The sequence below is a fragment of the Drosophila gunungcola genome (assembly GCF_025200985.1).
Source record: "Drosophila gunungcola strain Sukarami chromosome 2R unlocalized genomic scaffold, Dgunungcola_SK_2 000013F, whole genome shotgun sequence".
Lineage (NCBI taxonomy): Eukaryota > Metazoa > Arthropoda > Insecta > Diptera > Drosophilidae > Drosophila > Drosophila gunungcola.
In genome coordinates, this window is record NW_026453171.1 from 376,363 (window position 1) to 401,405 (window position 25,043).

Here is a 25,043-nt window from a genome sequence, read left to right on the forward strand (position 1 = left end):
GTTATTGAACCAATATATACATTTATATACCATTTTATTCAACGCTTTTATTTGCTGTGCTAATCAAGACAGCTGAGCCATAATGCATAATAAATTCCCTGACCTCAGCTGCTTGCCGAATGCTTTTAAGTTTATTTCCTTGACAAATGCCGCTCGCCGCAATCAGCTTGCAAATTTGTAACAATAGCAGGATATTAACAAAATCCACTTATGTATCCGTTTTAGGTTTCACGCTCCTTGGGAGAAGCTGTAGAGCGATAGGGAAATGCGGACAGATAGAGAGGGAGTGAGGGAGAGAGGGAGAGACTAAACGAGTCATACACTTTGTGGCCTAAGCCCAAAATGGTTTTCCGATGGAATTGTGGTCGAAAAATCTGTGGCACTAAAGTCATAATTCCAGGGCAGGGCGAAAGAATGCAAGGACTCAGCAAGGACACCCCGCCCAGGACGGCTGGTCGAAGGGCAGTAAGTGCAGTTAGTTTATTTTATTACGAAGCCGACAAACAAACCACTTGGCTGGGTCTCCTGAAAACTCATTGTTACACTCTAAACTCCGGATCGCATGGCCTGGGAAGGACGACTCTGACCCGTGCCGCCAAAGAGCGCGCGAGCCACCCCGCGAGTCCTGCGCACTCTCTCCCGCTCTCGAATCCTCTCTCATGTTGACTCCGCCCCTCTGAAGCACACACACAGGAACACCGATTATATATAGATGTGGCGAACTCAACCGGTTTCCAATTCGATTTGGAAACTCGAGCCGTCAGCGGGCCACAGTCGCTGAATTCGAGTTTATTGCCAACTCTGCCTTGGCTCGGTGCGCAACGGTTTCGGTAGTTGGTAATTTCGGAGCAGAAGTTTTCCCGCTTGTGACTGTAAAATGCTTGACATTTAGCCAGAGGAAAAGTGACTGAAATTCTGAGAGTGCATCAAATACAAATTTTGTGTGTGTCTGTTTCTGTGCTTCTGCCTTAACTGTGATCAAACATATCATTGCCGAAAAAAGTACTTTTGCTCTACAGTATCGAATGGATATCAAAGCTTCGACGCCGCCTGCCCTCGAAGTGGCTTCTGGCCAGCCTGGGTCGCCGCCAGCCACCAAGCCAGGAGCGATATCAGCTGGATCGAGTGGTCCAGGTGGTCCAGGCGGAGTGGCCAACAACTCCTCCGCTGCGAGCAACAACCCCGCCGCCACATTCCAGCACATCTTCGAGCAGCTGGTGCAGCAGGGCGGCGGCAATCAGAAGCTCCCGCCCAAGCAACTGGAGCATTTGCGCCACCTGCTCGGCAATGTCAGGGATGCCAAGAATCTGCAGATGATCGTGGAGAAGTTCAAGAACCTGGAGCAGTTCCACGAGCACTACGCCGCCCATCTGGCCAACAACAATACTGTGATCTCGACGGAAGGTGAGCACATATTCCGACGGCAATTTTCACAATTTATAACAAAGTGATAGGAACACTTTTCGCTGGTTTTAAAAAATTTGGAATATACACAAATATTGGTTTATATTTTTGATCTAAACATATTCTGGCTCTTATTAAATTGAACATAAACTTAGTTTTGAAAAAAATTAACAATTGGAAAATACAACAGTATGAAACGGCTTATATTAAATCCAGAACACTTTTTATAGGTATAGTAGAATTGTAAAATTTATTGAATTGTGTGCTCCGTTCTTTAATTGTTCATTGCTTGGTGAACATTAACTAAGGCTTTTGTAAACTTTTTGTATTAATTTAAAATACATTGATTATAAAAAGAATTCATTTATTCATAAACCTCCAAATAAATATTTATTTATTGATAAATAAAAAAGTACATTCATTCATACATCTCCAACTAATTTTATTCATAGTCCAACGGTTAGTTCTAACAGCTTTTATTTATGTCCCGTTTGGCCAAGCGATTTAATGTTGAACATTTTTTTCCATGTGTGGCCTTAGCCGGAAAAGGCTTGCAATTGTTTGATTATAGATTTAATTAACACAAATTGCTGGCGGACACGGACATTCATGAATGCCTGAGTGTGTGCGTGTTCACAGCAATGTTTTTTTGTGCATTAACATGCACAGCGAAAAATTTGAGAGAAAAATTAAAAGCTAATTGCAAGACGGGGTAATTAAAGGGATTTTTCCGCTGCACCTTCCGCGGCCAGTCGCCACTTGGCACAGTTTGTTTTAATTTCGTTAAAAATGCATAAAACCATCAGGCAACATGTTGCCTACTTTCCAGCATGCCGTCGTGACAACTGGCCATTAGGTGAGGGCGAAGGGGGGTTCGCGAGTCCAGGTCGCAATTACAGCTTTTAGCTCGTTAAAATCGCAAATAAAGTTGTGTGTATGTGGGGACTGGTCTAAATTTTAATACTTTTCAAAATTGCTGACAAATTTGCATAGAGTCGCTGGGCTGTCGTGCGCCTAATTGACTTTGGCAAACTGTTGGCAAACAGGCTTTTAATTCGGGCCTCACTCCCTGCATATAAATGTGTTTTTGTATTTTCTTGTTCTACCCGCAGATAGCAACGACTTGCTGAAGGATAATGCCAGGAAGTTCGGATCGGGCGGACAGACGCTTACGCCGCGCCACACAATCGATGCCATTCTCGGCCTGAAGAATCGCAATGGCACTGGAAATGGCAATGGCCGAAACGCGGAATCGGTCAGCGATGGTAAGTCACAAATCGGGGCTAAAGCCACCGGGCATTATTTGCCCATTAGCGATGATCGGTGGGCGCTGTCACAAAGGGCAAATCGATTTCAATTACCCATTCGCAGCGCATGGAATCAACAAACACAATCGCAAAATTGTATTAGCCTTGACAGGGGGGAATGGGGTAGTGGGTGGTTGGGAGGTTGGGTGGTGGCGTCGGGACTGGCACTTTGGCAACGCCTCGAGATGCACGACAGCTGATAAGCAATCAGTCAGCGGTAATCGCTCGCGGAGAAAACGAAACGACGGCAAAAAGGAAGTCATAGATGGGATTAGAATCCCCCCTCCACACTTGTTTGGGGCCAATTTAAACTTCTATTAGTTGCGCGGGGAGTGAATACTTTTGAAGGCTTTTTAACTGGATTATAGTGGGGATTTGTGGTGCCAGCTGGCGACGGCTCCTCCCCGTCATCCGGGTGCCAAAAATAGTCTTCTGCACGTCATTTATAATTCATTTCGCTTCTGTTTTGATTGCCGGCAAGCGATTGTCGCTCCCGCGTCTCGACCACGCCCATCGCCCATGCCTAAAATTGGCAGCGACTTGCGAAAAATGGGAGGGCATTGATATTGCTGCGATTATGGTTATGGCCATAACTCCATAGCCCTGAGTCCTTGGATCATCCAAGAGGCTAGGTGGGAAATTAAGGAGTTCCTATTACCATTAAAGCAAAGGTATTAAAGGATTTTTGTGCATATAGATAACATTCTACAAACTGCGTCTTAAATTGTTAAACAACAGAAAAATCAGTAAAAATTAGTATCCAATATAAATCTACAATGCTCCCTTAAATAATAAGTTATAAAATAACATTTTTAAAAATCTAACTTAATCTACACCAATAACAAAACTGAAAGTTTAATTTTTATAAGTGCGTCTTGAAAACAAACTACAGACAGTATTACAGTAATAGTATTAATTGATTACTACATTATTTAACCCCTATACTTTATAGTGTCATTTATAGAAAGAGTCGAAGAATGTTGTCTAAGGCCTTTTTTTTAAACCACATTAATATTATTTTGATACTTTCGTATCACTCATTTAATACTTATCTTATTGATACATTTTTCATACAATAGTTTTAAATTCATGTTTAATTGGGTGTAATTATTACATTATGACATACGATAGCTTTTCTTTTAAATTTCTTTTAGTTCGAGTTTAAATTTGAATTTGGGTGAATATAACTAGAAGCTCTATAGATTTCTTGCAGACATTTTGATTTGTTTTCCATTTTGTTGAATGAGTTTCGTTTTTTAGTCTTACTGGACTGTAATAAAACAAATTTGAATTGCTATATATCCAATTATGAAAATCAATTAGAAATTGCCTAAATGGGCAAATCAACATTTATTGAAAACCAAAACAATTAACAGCAAGTTCATTAACAATTAATTCAATTAAGTGGTTTCACAAACGCACAAAACAGACACCAATAGACACCTCCCAAAATGGTAAAGAGGCTCCTAAAGAGCATCGACAACCAACAACAACATCGAGATAAACAGATTGACAACAACAATAACAATAACAGCAAGAGCAAATCAAAATGGCGCTGAGCGGCAACACAAGAGCGTGGGTTAAATGGCCGCAAATTAATTAGAAGCAGGCTAATTAGAGGGGGGTGGATCAATCGAAGGAGCAGGGGATTTTGGGGGCCAGCTGCAAGGCAAGCTCACAGCGTTTCGCATTTAAGCCATAATTAAACTGGCGGCCAGACACAAGCCGTCAAAAAGCATTTAAACTGACGGCTGGCGGCAACGGTGGCGTCCCACAGCAAAAAGAGACAGGTAGAGAGCCAGAGAGTGAGAGGGGAGATTGAGATGTAAGCAATCACTAAAAGCGCAGGAGGCACAAGTGCATTTGGTCAAGAAGCCTGCTCTGCATCGTTAACATCAAGATAGTCTTAAAAAAAAGAGAGAAAAGCATGATATAAGTAAGAGAGAGCTACATGGGGAAAGAAAGAGACGGGGAGAGACTGACTGAAGTGATCCCCTTCACGATCCATCTACACGAGATCTGTTAAGCAGTTGACGCGGCATTAAATTGAGCATTAAGGCGTCTTAATGATTTTAATGCGTGTCTGTGGCCGTGCGTCGGCGTCGTCTTATTAGCCGCTTTTGTGGCTTCTACCACTTTTCATAACATCCCCCCGCCACCAACACACCCCTGCCCCCTGTAAACAAGCACTTGTGATTGACAGTTTTGTTTATGGCTTGTTTCGCTTTTTGATATGAATCCGATATCGCGTCTCTCATCTGGCTGCAAAGATCTTCCGGCGAACAAGAAACCAGCCGAAATGTGCATTTCCTTTCGGCCCCTACCTGTTCTTTCCATGACTTTTAGAAACGCGCCGTGGCTAATAACATATCAATTAGGCCGCCTAATGGCCCAGTATTGGCCCAACAATGGGAAACTGTCAAATCATCATTAGGATAAGACTTCGACAAGGGGACAGTGGCAGGGGCGAAGTCGAAGTGACGCGATTAACGTCAATTTATCCCTCATGTCGGGCAGGATTCCTCGGAAAAAAACCAGCCAAATTAGAGCAAAACGAGCCCCTATTCTAATCGTAGTCTATCATCTCGCTGAAGAAAATTTTCTCAGTAGCTATCTACGATTTTAAGCACTTCCAAATCGCAGCTCAGAATTCATATTCAAATATTGTTGCGTTAACAACAGACAAATTTACAGCCGCTAGCTTAAATTTCTTGAAGCTAATGGAGCGCGCACGGAAATCATTTCTTAATTGATGTGTCGATCAGTTTGTTACGGGGCTGGCTCTGAATGAATACCCAACGTGTCTGTACAAGCCATCGAACCTGAGTGAATGGGAAGTGGCTCGAAACGCGGTTCATTCAACATTAGAAAACTGGATTTTTGGTCTATTTTTGGATCTGATGAGGACCTTAGAAGTTGTAGAATGTATTATTATTCACTTACTCAGTTAGGCAACTCAATTAACAACTTTTCTGAAAAGCAGTCAAAATTATTGTAAAACCTTTTAGGGTAATTAAATTATGATAGATTTATCTTTGAAAAAAGTGAACTCAACCAATATAGTTTTACCCCGTGGGCCTGGTCTTAGTTATAAATACTTTATTGCGAGTATTAAAAACGTAAATATTCTTAATACAATAACTGTTAAATTACTACTGTATTTACCTACATTCTCTGAAACGTATCGTGATATCTTAACTTATCTTTGCTTACCGTTTATGAGTAAGTTTACCATAGATAAATTATACTACTTTCTGATTCCTGTCATAAAAGCTGTCATAAAAGCTCACAATATAACATATTCCCTGCGATATATCCATCACATCATTCACACTTGGGCCAATTGCTTAAGAGTGAGAAACGTCCCCCCGCCCCTCTAAAAATAGGCAGAAAACTTTTGTTTTAGCCTTTTATTTTTCGCTGCACACGCAATTAACTCACGCACTCCGTGTGGGCCAACACAGCGGTGGATTTTTGGTGGATTGAGGTGGATCGAGGGGTTTTTGGGGGGAATGAGGGTCGGGTGGTGCGGCTACTGTCTCTCGCCTCATGTGGCACATTCGGATAAAACTATTCCGACTCTTTTGTGCTACTTCATTTGCAGAGGCTTTCAAAACGAATTTCGTTGTTAATTTCATTAGCACCACAGTGGCTCACAATAAAACGCACGCTGGGCGTGTAAATTTCGATTGAATGGTGAAAACGCTCGAAAAGGTTAATTCGGGGCATTTACAATCTTCGTTTGGCTGCTGTTTAAAGTTAATTAGCCAAAATTTTGACCCAATTAATCGGACTGAGCCGAATCGGAACGATGTGGTGCATAATTACATTAGACAATCGACAAAGCGAAACGGGCTTCAAGCGGACTTACATCGAAAAGCAATTACCCTAAAGACTATCAAATAATTACAGATATTCTCGAGTAGCAACTTCCCAGTCTGACTGGGTAATTGGTTTTGTTTCAATTCCACGCAACGGCCCTGCCCCAAAAGGCAATTTAACATAGAAATTGAATTCGGTTACACAAAATCCAGCCCAGAACTCCCATCGCCGCCTAAAGACCTAAAACCCAAACTAATGACTTCCTTGCATGTCACGTGATATACCACAGCGCTAGTTGGAACGCCCATTAGGGAGCGATACCGCCTCATCTGAAACTCACCAGCTCACCACCCCCTCGATCTACCGAGTTCCGACTCTGTTTTCCGAGAATTTTTATTGCCTCACATTGTAAATACCGGGCGTCTAATTGAAAGCCGTTTATTAGTGGGTGGGCGGACAACAGGTTTGACCCGCTGCAGGTCGCTGGCTTCCATTGGCCCCCGTCAACCGCCAAATTAAATAACACGTTGTTATTAGACGGGCTGCGCGGGCTTTTAGCCAGCGAGTTGGAAAACAGCCTTATGACTTCTATTCCCGCCTCATTGGGCACACTAATTAAAATCGAATCAGGTGGCAGAATGCGTGGGAGAAGGGAAACCCCAACCTTATTACGATTCATAAGCCATTGTTCGTGATCTATTAATTACACACTTAATAATGGTGTCTGCACTATATATAGCCCGGGTTAATTGATGTAAGTTCCTATATTTTGGCACTAATTGGTGCCTTTCCAGATCTAAGTAGTACAAATGTTTTTATTCTTTGCAACATTGAACTAGGAAGTAAATACCCTGATTCTTAAGTTATACTCTTTGAAAAATACGTTTTCCTTATTTTGCAGTTCTTATCTAATGTGTTTATTGCTAAAGACATGAATATTGTAATCAATTGTAAATTGTAAAGACATATTTTCTATTATTATTTAGTTATGTTAACAGTAAAGTAAATTGGAATCTTACACTAATTGTATTTCGAAATTATAAATTCTTACTATTCAAAATAAACTGCTATATCGCCCGTAAAAAGATTAGGAAATGAAATACAAAAAATACAAATATTTAAATATTTAGATAAGCTATCTAAAAAAACTATGGAAATGAAGTTTTTCCCAGCTTTAACTCGAACCAATAAATTTCTGCTTCAGACCACAAACTTAACAATCCTATTCTTTTCTACACTGGATTTTCCTTAAATCGTTCTCACCTCTGTTGCCATTTCAGGCGCCATTGACCCCTCGTTGGGCGACGAGGATGCCACAGATCTTCGCTGTGGCATGACCCTGACGCAGCTGCGCAGCATGGACAGTCACATGGCCAGCATGCTGCAGCAGCACGCGAAGAACGGAGGTGGCCTGCCCTATGGCCCCCCCACTCCGCCTGGGGGTCAGCAGGCCCAGGTTGCGAATTCGGCGTCCCTGCACCATGGACAGCAGATGGGACCGGGCCAGCCAGGTCATCCAACGCACTCGAGCCATCCCCCGCACCCCGGACACGCTCCCTTTGGCTACCACAATGCCTTCGGATTCGGCCAGGGACATGGACATGGTCACGGGTACGGGCACCAGGAGGAGGCGGCGGGCAATTACCTCAACTCGATGCACCAGATGGTCGAGGCCAATCAATTGCAGCCCGGAGCCTCTGGCTCCGCTCCACCCAACCCTTTGCCGCCCAGCTCCTTTGGCAGCCACCAGCAGCACTTGGCCGCCCTGGCTGCTCAGGCGCAGGAGCAGCAGCAGCAGCAGCAGAACCAGCAGAATCCGAGCCCGAACGGCAAATACGCCAAGTCATCGCCCACTGGAGCTGGTCCTCCTCCGCCACCGCCGGGTGCCTACTTTTTGGACTCCCAAACGGCGTCTCTCGCCCCGTCGCAGATTGGATACGACGAGCGTTCAATGTCCTCCGCCAGCGACATGGAGGAGGACGACGATGACGCGGCAAAGCTGCAGCTCGACGTCACGTCGCCGCCCACTCCGGCGCCACGTGGTCCGCTGGCCGCCAAGCGCAAGTCCGCCGGCGCCTTCTGTGATGATAATGAGCCCAAATTAGCCAACGGCCAGTTGGGCGGCAATTACGGCATTCGGGCTCGCAGCTTGGAGGAGGTGCATCATCAGCAGCAGCAGCAGCAGCAGCAACATCAGTCTCACCACCACCAGCAACTGCAGCAACAGCAGCAGGGCTTTCAGCATGACTTTCGCAACAGCAACAACGGCAACGGAAATCCCAGCGGCAGCAGCAACAATTCCGGCGATCATGGCGAGAGGTTAAATGCCGACAGCGACAGTTTGGTCAACGGCAGCTGCGCCTCCAGCGAGGACCTCAACCAGACCAACAGCAGCGAGCAGGGCGAGAAGATCACATCCGGCAGCGATGACGAGGGTGGGTACAGCTTCATATACAAACGAGCGCTCAATAGTTTAATCTACGTGGTATAACCCACGATTTACCATCTCCGATTAAAGAAAATAGGAGCTTTTTTGGAGGTTTTCGATCTGCACACAATTAATAGAAAATATATGTATTTTGTTCTCCCCAAATACGATAAAAAGTAGATCAAATTACTTTTTCCCAGTTTGAACTAAGTTTAATAAGATCAGTTCTTTTGGAAAAGCGCTTTTAAAATAATGATATTAGTAGTTTAGCCTCTCATATATATTTTGATATTTAGCTGTTTATGAACTGTCAATTTATGCTAATAGAAGTTTTAAGATTAAAATCAAATTAAAGTAAATTAATAAATGTTGCTTACTCGATTATGCAGAACATCGATGTATTTTTTTACATATATTTAATTCTTCAATAGATACATTTACAATTATTTTTAAAGAAAGGTGTTTTTGTGGTTTTAGGAGCATTTCATTTTTTTTGATAGTAAAACAAGGAAAATTTATTGAACAATGATTTTTTATCCAATGATTTTCTGGTATTATTATCGGCAGGCCAAGACGATAACTGCGCCAAGAAGAAACACCGGCGCAACCGGACCACCTTCACCACCTACCAACTGCATGAACTCGAGCGTGCCTTTGAGAAGTCGCACTACCCCGATGTTTATTCCCGCGAGGAGCTGGCCATGAAGGTGAACCTGCCGGAGGTTCGCGTTCAGGTGAGTCATCTCCATTGCTCCCGTATCTCCTGTTTGTCTGGTATATGGAAGTGATTTACACCCGCTCCCCAGCTAATTGTGCAATCAACGTGTCTGCAGCTGGAGTAACCGCCAGCCAGGCTCCGGAAATTAAATAATTTCCGTTTGCTATTTATTTTAACGAAATTAAGTTGTACCCGCTTTTTACCATCCCCTCGAATCTAAAGCCCTTGTAAATGCAAGGTGCTAGATGTGCATAGATATTCCACTGGTTGGCAGGGATTTATGGCCGGAGGATCCCTAATGAAAGTAAAGCTAGATATTTGCATTTTTTGATTGACTTCTTCACCACTTGGGAATTATTGAGCAACTAACACTTCCATCCACTTTACATACAAGTAAATTTTAACATCAAATCATTTAGAAATATTTCAGTCGAACGGACTTTTTTTGAGGAATTAAATACCTTTATATTACCATAACTCCTTTAGTGATTCATTTATGATTTTTATTCCCTAACCGATTCCCCCTCAAGAGCAATAATAATTGTCAAACTTTGCGCATAACTTGCCTCCAAGTGCATGGAACAATTTATGTCTCAATAGCGAAACGACAACGCCGAAAGAGTTCTCAAGTTGGTCTGTGGCCCATTCAATAAGTTTCCTTTTCTTTCTTTGGAGAGAATTATGCATTTTATGCGACTATGCGCTTTTATGCTCGGAGACACTGAGGCAGTGGCAATGTGGAAATGTGGCGATATGGCGGGATGCCATGTCTGGCAGCCATTCGTTTCGGGTGGCAAATTGTGACGTGAACGGGCAGGGCGCCTCGTAAATTCCATTCACAGCGGTGTAGCATAAAATACGCTTAAGCGGCAGCAGGAACTATCGAGTGATAGTGGGTGATACACAAAAAAAAATGTGTCAAGTATGGTACTACATTTGGATTATAAAGATTGATCCAGGCTATATTATTATATTGGATTTTAAGGTTTTAATTATGGAATATTTCAAATTAGAACTTGGGAATTATAAAGACTCAATTAGGTCCAGGTATTTTGACCAACTTCGCTTGAAAACCTTAAAAAAAAAAAAAAAAAGGAAATCTATTTAATACTTTACTTAAATGTATATTTCTTATAATATTAGGATTTTAAATTTATTTTAACAGTTTTTTTTTTTAAATATATTTAAAGACTAAATTAAACAAATCTTATGGCTTCATCATATTTTTTCTGTGTAGTTGGTTGATAGTGGGAAAAGGACTTCGGCTTGAGGCTGCTGTAAGTTATAGAGTGGACCAACCGATTGGCATAGTTTTCCAGCCGTAGGAGTGGGGGTGGGGTGAAAGGAGGAGGCGAAGGAGCACTAGCAAAAACCCCCTCCGGTAAATGTAAATGCAAAGGACATATCAAATTTCACGATTTCGTTTCGTTTCCTCAGCCGACAAATCATTTTTATTGACTAAACATTATCGTGCCCACAGAGCCAGAGTTGGCGACACTGTCGTCGGCGTCTCCAACACAACACAGCACATAAATAAATAAACAAATACCGAAAATGCCGTACGTATTTATAGGTGTATCTATAGCCCGGCCGCACAAGCGGAATACAAAAGTAATGAAGCGAAGCCTGGCCCTCATGTGTCACTTTGTCAAATTGACACGAATTCAAATTATGCCAGCAGGAACCGAAACGAGCTCTCCAACCCTTTGACTGGTTTTTTCGATTTAGTGGGGTGCACCAGTGCCCCCGCCCTCGCCTCCCCCGCCAGCGTCCTTCGTCCTGTGTGTTTGTAATCGTATTTGCGGTTAGTTTGCATGAAGTTCTAGTTATCGTTTTTACTCCTTTGCTTCCTATTTTTTTTTGTTCTCTTTGACTGGGCCTGGGAAATTGCTTGGTGTGCAACTCGTTGAAGGTGGAAATTTGTTTTGATTAAGTTTGCTTGCACACACTCACCCGCACACATAGGCTGACAAAAAAAAAAAAAAATGAGAAAAAAAATTGTAACCAAAGTTGACTGAGTTGTTTCTTTGCAAACCCAGTCAGCCATCCACCAAATAGAATTTCTCCTTTAGATGAGTTCATTTCAGGGTTTTGCTTTGGTCGCCCACTTTTCGTCGGTTTCGTTTTTGGTTGCTGTCATTGCATTGTAATAGATTTGTTAAATGTTTGTTTAAAAAGTTTGATTGGATTTTGCATTTTGTGTATGGCAATGGAATGAATTTCTCTGTGGCTTGTTTGATTGTTGTTTAAATGGCAATATTCGTTGGCAGACGTGGGCCCCAACTATGCAAGTCCAATTGAAATTGTGTCATTTTGTGGTTTGGCCCGGCCCGAAAGACAACTAAAAACGGGGAAGAACAACAGCCATTAAACAAGGGTCTGAGCAGCCTCAGCTCGGGGATTATCGGCGATGGTAACCAAAACAAAACGCGTTAAGCCAGCAAATTAAACGGCAGATTAACGCCCAAAAAAAGCGTAGCTAGACGATCATTAACACTTGCCGTGGTCCTGTATCGTTTCTTCCCCTAAAACACCGAGACCCTGAGAGCCGCAACATATGTCCTGGAAGATGACAATTACTTTTGTTTGGATTACTGGCTGACAGGGCTGAGTGTGGTTCATCGGAAGGGTTGTCTGGCGCTCAGTCAAGGGTTAAAGTCGGCAGTCGACTCAATCACACGCCGCATTAAACCAAGGGCCAAAAGAGTTTAATTAAAACTTAATTTGCCATGGCCGAGCGCAGAAAATCGAATCGTAATGGGGGTTGGATGGCAAAAAGATATAGTATTATTTTTATTTGTCACTGGCTGGAGCAGAATTCCTGCATGTCTTGCTTTAGTTAGGCAAATAAACATGACTATTTCCATGTGCAACGACCATTTTTATTGGGTTTATTAGCAGCAAAAATAAACAAAGATAAAAGACGGAGGCAAAAGTTTGTGTCAATTATTTTGCATAGTAAAATGATTAAATATCGTAAACCTGTCAAAATATCCTGCGCCAAAGCAAATAATAATCCTGTGTAATAGTTTATTTATCTGCATATATTGCTCATACGACATGTGTGACGTGACACACACAGCCCGGGGCGTCCTTTACATTCGTGAGTGTGTGTGCGAGAGTGTGCCAGAGTGGATGTGCATAAACAGCAAACAAATAAAAATGTCATTTCACTAACAAATAAAATAGATTTTTATTGCATTCCACTTGGCCTGCGTCTTTGCCCTCGCCTTCGGATTTGAGCCGGAGCTTGAATTCGGATTTCCCTCCTCGACATTTCCACATTTTTATGCTCATTTCGTTGTGTGCTCGCTTCGTTCTGGTTTCTGCTTCGATTATTTTTTATTGAATATTTACTTCAACTTTGGCATTCGTTTGCTTGCATGACCGTTTTATCGACAACTACCCACGCCATATCCTCGACTCCCACAACGCTTTCGTTTTCACATGCCATAATAATAATGCATATTAGGTTCATTTGTTTAGGCCCGCTCCGTGCCCCCAGCTCCATGAAATCCTATACAAATCTAATAATGAAAACGATCGCTGGCCCGACTGCCAAACAAGCTCCTTCATCGCCATCATCGGGAACTAGAATGTCCTGTGCGGGTCATCAAATCGAATGAACAAAGCCATTGAATGCTTAAGTAGGCTGGTCCCACTGGGTGTTGCAAACGGGGGGGAAAGCTTTCAAACTTATTTAACTTATTGTCATGAGGTGGTCCCTCCAGGGCCTCAATCTCAACGGAGACTTTTGGGGAGTGGCTGGCTCTTTTAAGACCATTTATTAGACACTTGTCCTGATTTGTGTCCGTTTGGCCAGTGTGCCCAGAGCAGTTAATGCGTATTTGAATTTCACTTTTTTGAAGCACTCCCGTTGATATAATTAAATGGTGAATAAAATATGCATCGGACTCAAGCGACAGCTGCCCTCAAGTGCCGTTAGCGTAGGCGGAGGGTGTTGGGGGTGGGTGTGGGCAAAGCAATTAACACATTATGCCACCTTGGCATAACAACAAGAACGAATGGCAGGGGAGGAGGAGGAAAACAAAGCCACCGCAAGGGTAAATAAATGTCAGGTCACAAAAGCTGACTGAGCTAGGGGGTTGCCCTATCCGGAACTCGGGGTTATAACATATTTAGGTAGGGTTAGGTAGGTTTGTGTTACACATCTGCCGTTTATTAAAATGTATTTTGATCAACTGTCAACTAAAACAAAAGAAAACTTGAGGGAAACTTTCAAGCACTTGATATGAGACGGCCAATTTAGATGGCACGGGTGGGGCTGACAAACAGTCAGGAATAGGGGGGTGTTGAAATTCCATAAGCAAATAAGTTCGAAGATAAATATAGAATAACAGCAGATAAACATACCTTTCCCAGGGAGTTCTTATCAGAGAGTTTGTAAAATAAACATGTACTCTTAATATGAACTTTAACATCAGTGAGTTTAGTAAAGTCACTTTTTTTAATTGTACTCAAATAAATAAATAAAATTAAAATAAAAATTTCCTTTACAAGCAACTCAATAACATTTCAAAACTAAACTTGTTTTACAAGTAAAGCTAAAACTACCTGAGATCAAAACTTTAAACTTTTTTTCTTCGTAAAGGTTATGTTTGATCTTGAAACGTGCTTTAATTGTTCGTGACGCAAGCTGCCAAAAAGGTGCGCATGAATAGATTTATTATTTCGCTCACGCGTCCACCTCTAATAACCACAAATAAATGGGTCGTCTCATTTATAATTGAAGACAGTTAACTACGCTCAAGAAAAGGTTACGGGTGCAAGAGGAAGCCCAAAATCGAGACGGCGTACTCTTCACAGAAGTTTGCCGCTTTCAATTAACCCTCATTAGAAGCTCTTCTCGAACAAGGAGAAGAAAGGCTTTTGCGATCGGGACACGCCCACGCTGAATCCGTGTCGCAATTAATTAAACTTGAAAGCCAAAGCGAGGAGCGCAGATAGCGGATGGCAGGAGCTGCAGAGCAGGGGAGCCGGGAAGATGACGACGCAATTGCCGGGCGGCTCAAAGGAATTCCAGGCCGGAGATGCCGAAGGATCTGGCAAGGACCACATTGTCGGCATCGTTTGCTGTTTGTTTGCGCTGGCATCCAATTTCATTCTTTTATGCGACTTATTGAGTTTGCTCTGCGCCGCTCTCGCCATGTCGTCGAGGTCCTGGTCTGGCTCTGGCTCTGGCCTGATGTCCTGGCCCGGCCCGGCCAAAGGGTGTTGTTGTCTCTAGTGTCTGAGCCCGGGGCAGAGTTTAAAGGCAGCCTACTACTACTCGGCCGCCTTTCATGCGGAGCCCGCGCTTCAACAGAGCATCCTTTCCACCGTTTAAGCTGCGAAACGTGTCCTTGTGCTCGGTATTTGCTTTTCCAGGACTTCATCGACTATGATTGCGCTTTTCTACGCCCTCCACCTGATGGCTGATGGAGTCGGGCCACGTGCTGGGGATTTGTTTTAGTTTGGTTTCAGTTGTCTCAAATTCACCGTAACCTGTCAACACATTTTAATATAAATGCATAAATCAAACGGAATGAAATTATAAATCATATAACCCTCCATCGAGTTCACCCTCCATCGAGGTGAATTCAACCCCCAAAATATGTTCATGCCTCACTTGACATCGTGGATTGCTTGTTGAGAGCCCAACACTCCCACTCCATTTGTTTGGCTTAGAGCGAAATAAAATATAGACCAATGTAATCAAGCGAAGACAATTACAACTACAATGAAATTATTTCCCATTTTGTCAGGGCATTTTTTACGGCAAATTGCTTTTGCCAAAATCCTTGGATCTCTGAGAAAACAGCCAGGAGAGCAGCTGTTCCGCCAGCCCCGAAGTCCTCAAGTGTCAAGTGGAAAACGGGATGGCGATGGGCTGGCGATGGGTGGGCGGTTTATTTGGAGAGGCCATCACACCCCTCGCTGATGGGAACATTATGAATATTATTCAATTTGAACGCCTAAATGCTTTGTAATGAGTTGCACATCTGTTCGCTTCAGCGAGCGTTTTTTCTCGGAGTCAAAAGGCAACTGGATAAAGGATAAAGTGCGGGTGCTTTCGAGTATAATGTTTTATTGCATTACAGGCCAGTCCTGTGTCAGATGTCAAGGATGCACTCAATCCAGTTTTCAGTTCCGAGCGAGATTCAATTATGACTTTGATTTTGGATTGTGTAATCAGGGAATGATGAACCCTATATCCCATATCCCCTCAAAACACTCTGATGCCTCTCTGCTGTCAGTTTAAATGAGCATTGGGCTTAAGTTGTCAAATTAGCAGCAACAATACAATTTCAATTTCGACCCACAGTCAATCAAAATAATGCCCAGGCCCGACAAAAACAGGGAATTTTCAAGCCCATCTGTGAGACAGGTAGAAATATGGGGGGACTTGTGTACTGGCATGTATGCGATACGTAAAATCGACTTAATCAGCTTTATATAAATGCTTATTTTGACAATGCTGGAATGAGAGCGGCGGGCCCACATATGAACGCTAATTATGTCAGGCCCAAGCGGCTTATTATAATTTCAGACATCATTTTTATGGGGCCACAAAAGGAACTTCTCCGCACTCAGAATTCCGTTCTCGGCTCGCTTTTCCGCTTTTAATTAATTCCCGCTGCCTGCTAATTGGTTTTATGCGTTTCCCAAATATATTCCTCCTGCGACTGCATAAATCACAAAACACTTAAACAATTTTCCAAGCTCTGGCCTCAGCCGCTCATTCACGTTGATTACGTGCTAATTAATCACCTAAACAAATTTCGCTTCGGGTGGCAGGTGGAATAACTATAACTATAACAATATTATTTTCGAGAGCACGCAAATTATAATTAAGTTATCAGAGGACAAACTTTGAATGCGGCAGAACCCGAAAACTAAGCCGCCCTACACAGAGGAAAAGCTTTAAAAACTTCTATAAAGGCAGGAAAGAATGCTATTAAATATTTTATAATATTAAGAAATATAAATTTTACTACTTAGCCTTCAGGAATTTCCCCTCTCAACTACTTAATACAAGTTTTCATAAAACTTCTATTATAGACATGTTAAGCTTTTATACACTATATATTTTTTGTCAACTTAATCCTAAAGTCCTTAAAACCAAAACGAAATAAGTTAATAATAACAAAATAACATATAAATAATTAAAATACAAATTTGGAACGTCGTTTGAAAAGCTTTAAGGTCAACATTAATATTTTTGATACTTTGACTGTTGTTATTTCAAGAAAGAATGGGTGGTCTAAGTTTTTAACCTTTTTCGCAGTGCACCCCAACCTGTATGTGTTCCCTGAAATTATTCAAATTGAGCGTGGCAACTGCTCACATCCCCTCAGGGCCCTCGACTGTTGCAAATTAAAAATGCGTCAACAGAAATTTGTCCCTGTGCCTGGGAAGTGGCAGGGACCAAGGCCGGCAAAAGCCCCGAATCCCGTGTGACAGTTGAGCTAAGCAACCCCGCCAGGAGCCTGGTATTTGTCGTCCTTTGTAGCCGATTTAACTGCTTATTAACTGTGCGTGCGCTCGTTTCTTTCGCTCGGAATGCCGCCCGGCATGTCAGCGAGTAAATAAATAGCTAATTAAATACAGGGTGCCACGTGGCTACGCGCAAATACGCCCCGGCAAACAATCCTCTCCTGCTCCTGCTCCCATTCCATTTCCCTGGTCAAAGTCAGTTCCAATTGAAATCCCAAGGAAACCCGAGACCTGATCGAGTGGGTGTCGGATTGGCAGCTCGCTCTCCTTGAAGCGCTTTCCTCGACTTTTCCCATGGCGACATTTGAGGCGGAGTCGCTGTTCGAGTCTGCGGCTGTCAGAGAATCAAGATTTGTCGCGTGTTTGGCCTTCGATTACAGGGCACTCGGTGGAAAAATAAGACTGCAATTAGCAATGGCGAGGGGAGTGTGAAAAGCTGAAAAGGCGGTGTTAAAAGGGATTTCGATTTCTAGATATGTAATTTTTACAATCCGAATTTTCTTCTATATAAATTTAATGATAAAAGTTGACTTAAGTTTTATGTCTTACCATAGCTTATGAACATTTCTTCTTCGTGAAAGCAAAATATACTATCCTATATACTTACTATTTCTTTGACAACTAAATTAATTTTGATTTTTCATATTTTTTCTCAATTGACAAATTTAATTTAATATGTACAGCAAATATATTAAAACACCTTTTTTTTTTTGCAAATAGAATATAACATTTGTTTCCGCGGAGAAATATGTGTAAGCCGCTTCAATCTTTCCATTCCCAATCTCTTTTAACGAAAAAACAAACGGCGGCATCGAGTGTAAATCAATACGCTTGTCGGCTCTTAAACTAATTAAAACATCTTGCGGATTGTGGCCGTCGTCAAAGCTTTTGTCTTTGCTCTAATTTGTTCTGAATCGCACAAAGCGACCGAAACAGGATGCCCGAGCTTCTGGCTTGGGCTGAGTTCGTTTCAGAGGCTCCCGGGCCGGAACTAAAAGCCAACAATGGAATAAAAAACATGTCATAAACTAGCAGGGCAAGGACTCCACGCTGTGGCTTTGTCCCTCCAAGTTCGGGCTGGAATTATGACAGCCCTTCAAAGAAATGAATCGGACTCAATTCAATTCGTGTCTGTCTCTGTCTGGAACCGGGACAGCCCTATAATTAGGCTCCCCTAGCCAGGATTTGAGGATTTTTTAATTGAATTAAAGCATGCGCGAGGAGCGGCCGGAGTTCCCATGCAGTTTGCATTTGGGTTATTACCTTAGGCGCCGCTATCAATATCCTTGAACGCAACGGGCTGTCCTGCCCGACTTTCGAACCAACAGCCCCTAGCCCCTAGGGTCAGGTCTCTAATTGCAGGACATGCTGGGCAATATTTTTGCTTCCATGCAATTAGCTCGCCTATCGCCAACAAGAACCAGATCAAACAAAGTGCATTCGATGGCATCGAGTTTTCAATCAATTTGATTGAATTGCATGACAAACGGGCGGCACTGGGATAATTATAGTCCTGTTCCCGGCGTAATGATTATGCCATAGGTAGCTAGGAGTTGTGACCAGTTCGCACGAGCTGATTCCCGGTGCCCCCCATTGGGATAGATAAAAGGTATCGAAGCGTTTTACTCTTTCCATTGCCACATCAGTTTGTAACTACCTTGTTTCTGTCAAACCCATATTTTCCCCATTAATTTATATCGAATTTTTGTGTTTTTACTTTTTACAGTGTTTTTGTTTTCGGATTCCCATTAAATCCATTAAATGTTTAAATTTTGTATAACAATCGAACGTTTTTTAGATCGTTGTTAAACTTTTTTTTAACTGGAAACTCTGATTTTTACAAGATGACTTATATAATAAATTTGTGAGAGTGTGTTACAAATCAATTAAAGTCTTATTGTCAAGCAATGTGCATAAGGTAAAACAAATTGAATAGATATTAAACTTATAAATATTTGAAAAAATAGAAAGCAAACTAAATATTAACGAAGTACAAATAATCAAAACACTTTCAGCCCCTCGTTCAAATTATCAAAATCAAACTTTCTGGATTACAAGGTCTGTCCTTAGTTACTATTGATTGTACCAGCAATACCTCGATTGTCAACTCCGAACAAAAAGCCATTCATATCGAAGCTTTGCAAGATCTACCTAACACAATTTTCGAGTTCCAATAAACCTGGTTTTTAGCTTGCCTAGGTTCTCTTTGTGTATTCTTGGTCAATCCCAGGCAATGATTTTGGGAATTAATTTGTTCCAAAATCCCTGGTCACAAGACCGAACAACCTACCAAAAACGGAAGTATGAATAATCCGACAACAACAACAAGGTCTGTGTAATATCAAGTCGAACTGCAACAATTGAACCACCCCTCCAAGTCACCCACCCCCGCCAGCCCCCTCCCCATCCACAAGTTGCAAACAGTTTTATTAAGCTGCTGAAGCTCTTGTGTGTTAAAAGTCAATTTTCCAATTTGCAAACTGTCAGAAACATTCGAAAAGCAATTTCTGCCACACAGCGAGTGAAAGAGAGGGACCCATTTAGACTATAGCGAGGGAGAGAGAGAGAGAAACAGAGTGAGAGAGAAAGAAAGAGAGAGAGAGCGCACATTGCGTATACGCCTTGAATGCTGTGTGAGTTACTTCTACATCTATGTGGGGTTATTCCTTCTCTCAACTTTTTTTTTGGGTGGAACGACACTTTGCGGCAGAAGTTTTCCAATAAAACGGCAAAACTTTGCTGCGAACAAAATTAAAGAAGACGACAAGGAAAATGGTAGAATGACATAGCCAGAGGAAGAGCCAGATGATGATGTTTAAGGGGTGGTGGTTTGGGTGGTGCTTGGGGGTCGCAAATTGTTTGCTGCCAATGTGAAGTTTATGAAAAAGATTAAAGTTGAAAAGTGGTTGCGTGATGGGCTGGGTTGGGGTGCTTGTGGTGAGTCGCGTGCTCCACATGAATGCCAAATTGCTGCAGGCCTGCTCGATAGGTGGGTGAATGGGTGGGTGTGTGAGTGGGTGGGTAGTTGGGTCCTGTTTGAGGACACAACCGGCTAAATGTAGCAAAATTGAAAATGGCTGAAAATGGGGATGCCTGTGAATTTGTGTGTGTGTGCGGGTGAGCCTGTTTGTATTTGTGTCTATGGGGTGGAAAATTGAGTTTGGTCCATGTCAAGGGGAAGGGGGATGGGTAGAGTGCTGGCTGGTGGATGGTGGGTGGTGGGTGGCAACAGCGTCAACAGCCAAAGATGAAAGCAGACAATTTTGCCAACTTTCGGGTGGATGAGTGCGGTGCTGGTTAAAGGTCATTATGATGTTTGTGGGCGTGCCAGAAAGAGTGAGAGCTTTCTCTTGTCCTCCTGTCTCCCTCTTTCCCTGTTTCGGTTTGTATGGGGGATTTTCATTATGGCGCGCCATGAATGGAAATTACAAAATTGATTTTGATGATTTAATTAAAATGAAGAAGCACAAACTCAAATTATAACAACCAGCAAAGGCCCTCTCTTTCTATCTCCCTGCATGCTTTTGCTCTTTTGCTCTCTCTTGAGTGTGTTTGAGTATGTGTGTGTATGCTTGAGCGTGCGGAGCTGAATGTGGCCTAAAGCTGCTAACTTTAATTTATTTTCTTCGTACAGATTTGAGAGACAGGAAATTAGACTTTCTAAAATGGGATTTCAATTTGTTTGAGTAGGGGATGCGAACGGGAAAGGGGAAGCCGGCATGAGCCATTTTGTTATTGTTGCCTGTCTGCTCTGCTAATTGATATCCGACAGATATTCAAAGATAATCAAGGAACAACTCTAATTGGAACGGATTTAATTGGCTTTTGATTAGCATAAAATGAGTTTTCGATAGTTATAAATAAAATACTATTTCTAAAGCCAACAAAATTTTTGAACATTTTCTCCACAATTTGAAGATATAATTGTTAGCTTTGATAATTTTTTACTTTATATATATAGAAACAAAGCTTATAATTACATTAGTTAATAATTTCCAAAATTTTAAATAATGCTTTCCAAGAGGTTATGTCTTGACTGTGGTAAGATTTTTTTAAAGTTCCCCTTGCGTAGTGTATTTTTAATTAAACCATTTGAAATTGCGTTTGCAGACTGGCAAAATCTGTTTTGCAAATCAGTTTCGGGGCAACGAAAATAATTTTACGCACCATTATCCTTAATTAAATAGCCGCATAGCGACTGAAACCAGAGCACACAAGCCATCACACTCGCACACGCAGATGCACAGATACTTATAGATGGTTGTTTATGTCCTTGTGGCAGGAGCAGCAACCAAAAACAGCAACGACAACAACATTATTTCATGGTAATGAAATTTCCATCAGAAATAATTTCTTATTAATTTGCGCAAATTGCATTTAATTACTTTGAGCGTGGCAGCGGCAGAAAGTGGGAGCTGGGGGGTGGTAATAAACAGGCTTTAGGCGATGAAAACTTTCCCTAGATGGCTTTTATACCCCTCTCTTTCTCTGCCACTAATTAGACAGCCACACTAATACACACTCATTGTTGCGATAATTCTAATTAGAGCCAAGGCAACTAATTGAATTTTATTTTATTTCCTTCGTTACTCTGGGTGCTTTTCGCCGTGTGTGTAGGTGAGTTTGTGTGGGTGCTGCTCAGCCATTTTGTTTGCCTCCCTGCCTGCGGGTGTGTGTGTGTGTGTATGGCAGGGTCTATCTGCTGGGATCTCTGTGTAGGTGTGTGTGTGTTGGCTTGAGTTTTCATTAACAATTTTGCGTTGGCCGCCATTTTGCTTTTGTCTTTTGGGGCTCTCTCTTTTGGAGCTGTGGCTCTCTTTTCGTAGAGCTCTTTCCGCTTTTCCCCCCAGCTTCTGCTTTCCGTTTTCTAATTACGCGCTCTGCTCTTCCTCAAAATGAAAATGCTTTCCTCGTTGTTTTTGTTGCTTAACGCCCGATTAAATTAGCGCGTTTCTTGTCAAGTGATTAATTAAATTGCTCCGTGCTCTCTATCCCTTCTAGCAACCCAATTAGCTAACCCACCTCCTTGTTTCCTTATTTTGGCTTTTCTTCAGGTGTGGTTCCAGAATCGTCGCGCCAAGTGGCGTCGCCAGGAAAAATCGGAGAGTCTCCGCCTGGGTCTGACCCACTTCACCCAACTGCCACATCGGTTAGGATGCGGTGCCTCCGGACTGCCTGTGGATCCCTGGCTATCGCCGCCGCTTCTGAGTGCCCTGCCAGGTACGAAACACCCTCTACTTGGGGAGAAACCTTACATTTGTGAAACAGAATATAGGGACATAGTTTTGTTGACCTTATATTACGAGAAATTAAACTTTTATTATCAACGCATACGCACAAAAGAAAATGAGATCATATAAAGTACAATAGTTGGTATATGTACTTAGAAAAAAAAAATAGTGAATTTTTATTTTGATTTTTAAAAGAATTTAAAAAAATTCTTATTTAAATACAAACAAAATATACAAACTTAAGAATAAAAAAATAATTTTTTTTTCATAGAAACGTGAAAAGATTTATTTTTCTTTTAGTTTCATGTGCTGGCATATCTACCAGAAGTAAAGAAATAAAAACAAAATTAGGTACGTGTATATCCTCCTTTGGCTTTTATAACTTTTTAGAGGCATTTCGACCCAAAACAAAATTTTCTCATTTCAAAACTAGAGGCCGAACGACGAGTCAGGAAACCGGGAAAATCGTAAACACGTTATGGACAGCACCTTCTATAATATAAATATTTTTTTTAGATTTCAACAATTATTTTTTAAAATTCAACGGGCTAGATCGGTATTAAGTCGATTTATAGAATATTGCTTATTTTGTTGGAAAGGGTGTATAGACAGCTGCTTTCCGAAGTTTGCGTCCTTTCTTGATTTGCCTTAAAGTTGGCACTTAACGTTTTTACTCTCCCATTACTAAAGTAATTAAAATCAAAATTACGATTCTCAACAGGAATTTACCCCACTCTTTCTTTTTCTTTGCCCGTAGGCTTTCTGTCGCATCCCCAAACGGTTTACCCCAGCTATCTGACGCCGCCGCTTAGCCTGGCGCCCGCAAACCTGACCATGAGCAGTCTGGCGGCCATGGGCCACCACCACGCCCACAACGGACCGCCGCCCCCGCACGTGGGTCACGGGGGGCATGGTCAGCCGCAGCCACCGCCACCACCACCGCCCCACGGAGTGCCCCACCCGCATGCCGGTCATCATGTCGTACCACTGTCGCACCTCTCGCCGCACCTGGCACGCATGTCGCCGCATGCGACGTCCTTGGGCTCGCCCCACCACGGAGTGAACCCCCTCGGCACGCCCCTGCACAGCAGCCTGCCGCCCAGTTCGTCGTCAACGACCGTTGCCGTCGCCGTCGCCGCCGCCGTTTCATCCTCGCAGTCGTCCTCCTCCTCGGCCTCTCTGGAGTGCAGTGGCCCGGACGTCTGCATGTCGCCCCAAAACCTGAGCATCGGAAATGCAGATTCCAACGGGGATGGGCGCGACCTGAGCAGCGACCTTGACGCAGGAAGTACCAGCAGTAATCCGGGAAGCAGCCTGGACAAATGCGCGGCCAGCGCCAACATCGAGCTGCTGGACGTGGGGCGGGATAGTCCTCCGCCCCAACCCACTCCGGCTGGCAAGTCATCCGCATCGCCGCCTGCCGACATGCGGAGCAACTCGATCGCCACGCTGAGGATCAAGGCCAAGGAGCACCTGGACAACCTTAACAAGGGCATGGTCTCCATTGTCTAGCCCCTGACGGTTCCTAACTAGGTTCAGCTCCAATCAAAAACCCACATTCCCCTATGTCATCTTCTAGGTGTGTTCTAAGTTTAGTGAATTTCGTGTTGTAAGGACTTATTTCTGAAGCAGTTTCTTGTATGGTAGACTTAACATGTGCAAAGTGTATTTGTAAAATTTCAATTACTTCAGAGAAAAACGGCTGATGAAGAAGTCTATTCCTAATGCATATTAGCACAAAATAAATATGACAAGTTTTAGCTCAAAGTGTTTGTGTTTATCTGGGGAGGGGTTAAATTGCGATGTTGAAAAACATCGAACTAATAAATCATCAATTAACTTACACCTTACCTTGCACTCTTCTACTTTGCCTTTTGCCGACTGCAAATCTTAATGAAAAGAATGGCAAATTAAACTGCTTAAAAGTTTAGCTGAATTTAAAGATTATTATTATAATTTCAATGTAATTTTTTCATTATTTTCCAGCTGCTTTTTATTGTTTATGAAATTAATTTTGCGTAATAAATATTTAAAAACTTCTATGCAAACAAGCCAATAATAAATACGAAACGTTTTTATAAAAAGATTTCCAAAACTTTCTGGGAAGGGATTTAATTAGCAGGGGAGCTAATAAGGGAGGTAATCTAAGGGGACCTCAGCAATCAATAACCCAACTTGTCGGGCCAATTATGAGTGCTTATCTGGCCCATTGATCGCCTGTTCAAGGCTACTTAATGACTTGATTAATAAGAAAATCGGGAGACATTGAGCAGAAAATGCTGACAAGCAGTAATTAAATGCAATTAAAAGCGACTAAATGCAGTGCAAACAAAGGACACGTATTGGAAGGGGCTGAAACAGGTGCAGTAGCCGCAGTTGAATCTAATACAGAAACGAATAAAATCATAATTGATTAACGCCGCGGGCAATTAAAATGCAAGCATGTAGCCCACGGCAGGGGGTAGCTATGTGGTAGTCGCAAGTATTGAATGTTCGTTTTAGTACTTGTAGCTACTACATAGCTATATGTAAAGTAAAACGTATCCCACATGAGCGTCAATATTCGCTCCAAGGACCTCGGCGCAATGATAATTGCCTGCAATTACATCAGGTGCGCTTATCACACGCACAACATC

At 42.4% G+C, this 25,043-nt stretch overlaps 2 protein-coding genes across 3 annotated transcripts in view; one reads left to right on the forward strand and one right to left on the reverse strand.

Moving 5' to 3' along the window:
• LOC128256147 (daisho1) overlaps positions 1-20,003 on the reverse strand; it is a 75,189-nt gene extending 55,186 nt beyond the window's left edge. Inside the window, exon 1 of the mRNA XM_052986277.1 lies at positions 19,997-20,003. The gene's annotated coding sequence lies outside the window, so the exon portion shown is untranslated. The remainder of the gene's footprint in view (positions 1-19,996) is intronic.
• LOC128256131 (retinal homeobox protein Rx) lies at positions 758-24,161 on the forward strand. Of its 2 annotated transcripts, XM_052986248.1 has the most exons (6): positions 758-1,404; positions 2,517-2,669; positions 7,814-8,968; positions 9,529-9,695; positions 22,231-22,396; positions 23,165-24,161. In XM_052986248.1, exons 1-6 carry the CDS (start codon positions 1,026-1,028, stop codon positions 23,917-23,919), a joined length of 2,775 nt encoding a protein of 924 aa, XP_052842208.1. In that variant the 5' UTR covers positions 758-1,025; the 3' UTR covers positions 23,920-24,161. The 2 variants fall into 2 exon arrangements, with proteins under 2 accessions (XP_052842208.1, XP_052842209.1); XM_052986249.1 differs by lacking the exons at positions 22,231-22,396; positions 23,165-24,161 and having other exon boundaries at positions 7,814-8,972; positions 9,535-9,627.
• Positions 24,162-25,043: the final 882 nt, after the last annotated feature.